This window comes from Lycium barbarum, chromosome 8, assembly GCF_019175385.1.
Source record: "Lycium barbarum isolate Lr01 chromosome 8, ASM1917538v2, whole genome shotgun sequence".
Lineage (NCBI taxonomy): Eukaryota > Viridiplantae > Streptophyta > Magnoliopsida > Solanales > Solanaceae > Lycium > Lycium barbarum.
In genome coordinates, this window is record NC_083344.1 from 32,991,192 (window position 1) to 32,998,197 (window position 7,006).

The 7,006-nt window shown below is 41.6% G+C and overlaps 1 protein-coding gene across 1 annotated transcript; it reads left to right on the forward strand.

Annotated features, from left to right (window-relative positions):
* Positions 1-4,945: 4,945 nt before the first annotated feature.
* LOC132607787 (uncharacterized) lies at positions 4,946-6,691 on the forward strand. The gene is made up of 3 exons (XM_060321865.1): positions 4,946-5,171; positions 5,994-6,174; positions 6,469-6,691. The coding sequence occupies exons 1-3, from the start codon at positions 4,946-4,948 to the stop codon at positions 6,689-6,691; spliced, it is 630 nt and encodes a 209-aa protein (XP_060177848.1).
* Positions 6,692-7,006: the final 315 nt, after the last annotated feature.

The following is a 7,006-nucleotide window of genomic DNA, read 5'->3' on the forward strand; positions in this document are numbered from 1 at the left end:
AATCTTGATGATATTGTTATTGGTATTGTTTGGGAGTTTCTTTGGTATTTGGAGGAAGTAGATAATATAGGGGAGATGCTGCACAAATTTTCGTAACCCAAATTAGTCTTCAATAACTAGAACGAATAAGTTGATGGGAAAGTATGATTAAAGAGGTATTTCTCATTCTATATAGGTTCGGGTGAAGGGCAAGCATCGAAATAAAGGATCCCTTAAGAGGTAGCTTGACGAATAAGTTATGTAAGGTGTTCGCTTCTCTCTCTTTCCTTGGCAAGAATCCAACTAGGGCATGAACATGAACGTTCCATAATAAATCCCTCCATTCCTAAGTCATGTAGCTCAAATCTGGATGTCTTAGTTATTTGATTGGTTCTTGGCATGTTATCATGTTTATCATCATTAAGTCATTTCTTTGGACCCGATACGAACTTCCATAATTTATTCGGAGGTCATCGACCTTATGTCACTCCGACTGTGTAGTGACTTTTATTGAGCTCTCATGCATGCTAATTACATTATGTATATGTATATAATATATTTATGGATCAGGCCGTACGTTCCTTGGCACTAACATATGATATTTATGGATTGGGTCGTACATTCCTTGGCACTAACATATGATATTTATGGATCGGGCCGTACGTTCCTCGGCACTAACATATGATATTTATGGATCGGGTCGTACGTTCCTCAGAACTAACATATATGGATCGGGCTGTACGTTCCACAACGCTAACAATTATGGATCGGGTTGCATGTTCCGCAACACTAACACTTATATATATATATATATATATATATATATATATATTTGTGCCTACTTATATATGATTTTTAAGATTCATGCATCACATATGGTACGTTTTCAGATGGCAGGTTACCTTTATTCTCTTTATATCTCTGTCCTACTTATGCTATCGGTTCCAGCCTTACATACTCAGTACTTTATCCGTACTGACATCCCATTGCACGGGACGCTGTATTTCGTGCTGCAGGATCTGACAGAGTTATTGGGGAGCAACCGCAGTAGGACTTCTAGGTTCAGCGGTGCCAGCAAGTGCCACTACTCCGGACTTGCTATCTTTTGGTACTTTTCTGCTAGTGTAATACATGTTCATATGTACACTCTTAGTGGCTCATAGACATAGTGGGATAGGTAAATATTATGCATGGTCATGTTGGCCTTGTTTGGTCTTTGACACTTTCCCATTAGCCTTGCTGGCTTTTTGATACTCGTGATGATGTAGCGACCTTGTCAGTTCGCATATGTACATATATGTTGAATTATCAGATATTTCTATGTTGGGCCTTTTCTGCGTGCAGGTGTATGCTAAGTTATAGTATATGGTATTCAAGGTAATCGTTAAGTCAGGTGGTTCCCAACCTGTGAGTCGGTGCCCGTCATACTCCTCGTTGGGGGGTGTGACAACCACTCTACCTTGACCTGGGACAATCTCTCATAAAGTGACCGGCGTCATACATAGCATGCTCTAGGAGCTGGAGGTTGATGTACTGAAGCTGATGAACTGGTGGGACCAGCACGGTACACTGTACAGAAGTAAGATCTACCATAAGACTGCCCAGCTCCATAGCCACTTGGTCTATTAGGACCACCCGAAGAAGCCTGGAATGCTGACTGGACAGGGCGGCTGGGGGCTGCGTGATAGGGCCTGGATGACTGTCCCCTACCCCTGTAACTGGATCCATTGAAACTACCATAATGACATGGATTCTTCTCACTAACCTCTCCAAAATATCGAGCCTTAGCAGACTCAACACCAATGGCATGATCAACAATGGCCTGGAAAGAAGACCCCTGTAACACCTCGTGCATTCGGGCTAGAGCTCGACCCATAAGATGGGGGTATAATGGAAACAATATGAGGAGTATAGGAAGTGTATGGAAAACTAATTAAGTTATAAGAAGAGGCTTTGGGCAAAGGAAAGTCGGAAGCCACTTTATGGAGCATGTTTTCAAGTGAGTTTGCAGAAGGGCTTACTTTAAGCGATCATAACCCCTTTATTAATTGATAATTTGGGAAACTTTCCTTAATGAAATTTGTATCCCTTTGAAATACCTTTCCAACGGTATATGATAGAGGTCAAATGAATATCTGTACAAAATATCATGGCAGTTTTACTTATGGGTCGCATAGCAATTCGCCGGACACGCATCTGCGATGTAGAATGTGAAATGCGACGCAGATGGCCATCTGCCACACATTTACCTATGCATTTGGGCAAAATATTTTGTCCTGAAGTTCCCATCGTTCTGTTTCATTATGCCCTAGCATTTGCGGCCGTAGAAGGCCATCTGCGACGTAGATGCCAACGCAGAGCCCCCAAAAGTCACTTGAAGTCGCGTTTTCCGAATTTTTATTTCATTTTTTAGTCCTCCAAAACCCTAGCACGACTTTTCTCTCCTCTCCTCATCCTCCCACATCAATTTATGTCTCTCCCATGTATTCCTAAGTAATTCTAACATGTATACGGATTCTTACCAAGATTCTACGCTATAATCTTAGGGTTTTCAAGAAGAACTCTTCTCAAGGGTTCAAGTTGAGATTGTTGGGTTTTTTCTTCAAAAGTTCAGACCTTTTCTTCAAGTTTTAGAGCGATTAAGGTATGTAGGGTTGCTATCTACGTGTGGGAACATCATTGTTCTTCCCCACGCCACGTCCTTCCATTATCATAGAAGTTCACCCAAAACTAGGGTTCTATACATGTTCATGATAACCCTAAGGATATGTACCATGATATACCATGTTTGTATCAATAATTCGTTATTATGTTCTTGATATTCCATTTTGGTTATTGAGAATATGTTCATAATCCAAGAAAACCCATACTTTGCATTCCATGGGTTCTTAAATGCAAGATATGAACTATTATGCTCATTTTCATGAAAATCCTACGTGTCTCCATGTTTTCATACAAGTTATACTATGTATCCATGTTCATGTTATATTATATCTACAAATCATGTTGCAAGTCATGTTTATAAAATTCATGGGCTTCTAAGCTAACTATATCCATGTTTATGTCTTTGCGAGTTGCATAGATTACAGAAAAGGCTCAGACAGCCTGAAACTACGTATGCCAACGTATGATAAGGATCGCTCCACCCAGTTAGGACGATTCCTTCATATTTCCCTATTGAGGGATATTGGATCCATCCATGTTCATGTTCATGTCTTGTACCCCGGCAACGTACAGGATGGCTTAGTTGGTCAGGCAGAGATCAGACGCGACGTTCTTACGTGGTGGTTATATGTCGGTTACACTTATGCTCTCCCACAAATATCTTTACAGACTTAGAATATTTTACTTATGTTAGACATACATATTCATGTCAGACGATATTCATGTTCAAATTCAGTTTACAGTTTCAGTTTCAGTTTCAGTTCTATTATTTCATGTGCCATGCTTTACTTCATTCAGTTGCTTTACATACCGGTACAATTCAAGTGTACTGATGCCCCATTTATTTGACTCGGGGCCTATATTTCATGATATAGATTTACAGGATGACGGATCGGCTCGTTAGGACGCTACACGTATCAGCTATTGGTGAGCCCCATCTTATTTAGGGTTTAATCTTATTTATGTTATTTCAGTTATGCAGTAAAGGTATGCCGGGGTCCTTGTCCCGGTAAACAGTTTAGCAGTCAGACTCATGTCAGTGGTTTCATAGACTAGTCAGTCATATTATGTCAGATATCCAAAGTCGTATAGCCATCTTTGGCTTAGTATTTATGACAATCCGTATTCATGTTTTAATCCAGTATTTTATTTACAATTATGACATCTCATGTTTATTTAGGCTCATCGTGTTTAAGTTATATTCCGCTCATATTTGTGCCTTATGTTGATTCAGCAACTCATGTGGTTCGCTCAGTCACATGCAGTAAGGCCCCGAGTGCCATGTTACGCCTAGGCCATGGTTCGGGATGTGACAAAGCTTGGTATCAGAGCCCTAGGTTCAAGTGTCTTAGGAAGCCTATGAAACCGTGTCCAGTGGGGTCACTTTTATATGTGTTCGGGCCCCACAGATATAAAAAAGTTGACCACCAAGACATCTAGGATTGTCTCACTTCTTTCATACTGTAGTTCGTGCAGTTAGAGCTATACTTTCAGGAATCCTTCCAACTCATGCGTATTTCGCATTTAAGACAATGCCTGCAAAAAGAAAGTACTCCAAGAGGACCACAGCTACCCAGAGGGATACCGCCAACGTTACTTCAGAGGTGGAGCCTCAAACTCAGAGGGTTGCAACAAATACTGCACCCCCAGCTATAGAAAGCCTGTGGAGGATCGTCCCACCGCTACTCCGCAACGCAATGCTACTGACATGGATGTTAGGGGAGCCATTCAGCTGCTCACCCAAATTGTTGCTAATCAGGCACAACGTCAGGAAACAGCTCCTAGCGTAGGTGCTAGTGGAGGGTCGCATAGTTCTAGGACCAAGGAATTTCTGAACATGAAGCCTCCAGTGTTCACCGGGTCTATTAAGGGAGAAAATCCCCAGAACTTCATCGATGGGCTTCAGAAAGTCTTTCGTGTTGTACATGCTACGGAGACAGAGGCAGCAGAGTTAGAAGCTTATCAGTTGCAAGATGTTGCTCATATTTGGTATGAGACGTGGGAAAAGTCCCGCGGGGAGGATGCATATCTAGTAACTTGGGATGAGTTTGTTGATGATTTCATTGATGACTTACAACCGATTGAGGTTAGAGAGGCAAAGGCTTATGAATTTGAGAGACTCAGGCAGAACAGTATGAGCGTGAACAAATATTATCTCAAGTTTGTTTCCTTATCTATGCTTGCTCAGTATATGCTTCCTGACATGAGGGTCATAGTTAGGAGATTCGTGTTGGGCCTTACACCCGACTTGTATGGTGATGCGAATATTGCTGCTCAAAATGACTAGATGACTATTACCAAGATGGTTGCCTTTGTTCAGGGTCTTGGGGACCGAGAATATAATAAGAGAGCTAAGTCTGCAGGTAACTTTAGTCATTGGGGAAGTAGAGGCAGAAATTTTTTCAAGAACAGATCATCAAGACACGCTCCATCTGCAGCCAGTGCCCCAGCTCCAAAGTTCAAGAATGATCAGAAGAGGCTGAATTTCAGGCCAACTTACTCTTACTCTCACTCTCAGGCTACTGTGGGTCAGCAGACTTATGATAATCCGGTTTGAGGCAAGTGTGGTAAAAGGCACCCAAGGGAGTGTTGTATGGGCATAGATATATGCTATGGGTGTGGCCAGCGAGGCTATTTTTAGAGAGATTGTCCATCAGCAAGACAAGGTACCGGTGGTAAGGTGGCTCAGTCCACAAATTCAGTAGCTCCTTGTAATTCTCAAGCCCAGTCAGGGCATGGTGCAGCCAAGTCTAGCAATGCGGGCGGAGGTTGAAACAGCTTGTATGCTTTAGTAGGTCATCAGGATACAGAGGCACGTGCAGATATTGTCACAAGTATATTAACAGTTTTCACTTTTGACGTTTTTTCCCTTATTGACCCAGGATCCACCTTATCTTATGTAACCCCATTTATTGCTAAGACATTTGGGATAGAACTAGAAAAGTTGCATGAACCCTTTGAAGTGTCCACTCCAGTTGGAGAGTCAGTTGTAGCTAGACGTATTTATAGGGGTTGCCCAGTTTTAGTCTATCACCGCAGAACCACAGCTGACTTAGCAGAATTAGAGATGGTAATTGATGTAATCATGGCAATGGATTGGTTAGCTTCATGTTATGCCACAGTGGGTTGTAGAACCAAAATTGTAAGAATTGAATTTCCTAACGAACTAGTCATAGAGTGGAAAGGTAACTCAGTAGTACCTAGGGGTAGATTTATTTCCTATCTCAAATCCAAAAAGATAACTTCCAAGGGGTATATCTATCACTTAGTTCGGGTTAGGGATTCAAAGACCCAAACCCCTACTCTCCAGTCCGTACCAGTCGTTAACGAATTTCCAAAAGTCTTTCCAGAGGATCTTCCCGGAGTTCCTCCTGATAGAGAGATAGACTTTGGAATTGATCTACTTCCCAGCACTGAGCCGATATCCATTCCGCCATACAGAATGGCTCCAGCAGAGTTAAAAGTGTTAAAAGATCTCCATGATAAGGGATTTATTAGTCCTAGTGTTTCACCTTGGGGTGCGCCAGTCTTGTTTGTCCGAAAGAAGGATGGTTCCTTACACATGTGCATTGATTATCGTCAGTTGAACAAGGTCACCATTAAGAACAGATACCCTCTTCCCAGGAAAGACGATCTGTTTGACCAACTTCAGGGTGCCCAGTATTATTCCAAGATTGACCTCAGATCAGGTTACCATCAGTTAAAGGTTAAGGAAGTTGATATTCCTAAGACCGCTTTCAGAACCCATCATGGGCATTTTGAATTTCTTATCATATCGTTTGGGTTGACAAATGCACCAGCTGCTTTCATGGATCTTATGAACAGGGTCTTTAAGCCGTGTCTTGATTTATTCGCCATTATATTTATTGATGATATTTTGGTGTATTCTCTTAGTGAGACTGAACATGAAGAACATCTCAGAATAGTGTTGCAGATACTTCAGGACCGTGAGCTTTATGCTAAATTCTCAAAGTGTGAATTTTGCCTCAAGTCAATGGCATTTCTAGGCCATGTAATTTCAGGTGAAGGTGTGAAGGTTGACTCTTAAAAAATTGATGCCATAAAGAATTGGCCCAGACCCTCCTCAGTTTCCGATATAAGAAGTTTCTTGGGTCTGGCAAGCTATTACAAACATTTTGTGGAGGGATTTTCCTCTATCTCAGCTAGTTGACTAAGTTGACTCAGAAAAAGGTTAAGTTTTAGTGGACAGATGCATGTGAGAAAAGTTTTGAAGAGTTAAAGAAGAGGTTGACTTCTGCTCCAGTTTTAACATTGCTAGAGGAAATCGAAAGGTTTGTAGTTTATTATGATGCTTAGGGAATTAGTCTTGGATGTGTCGTAATGCAGCATGGTAAGGTGGTAG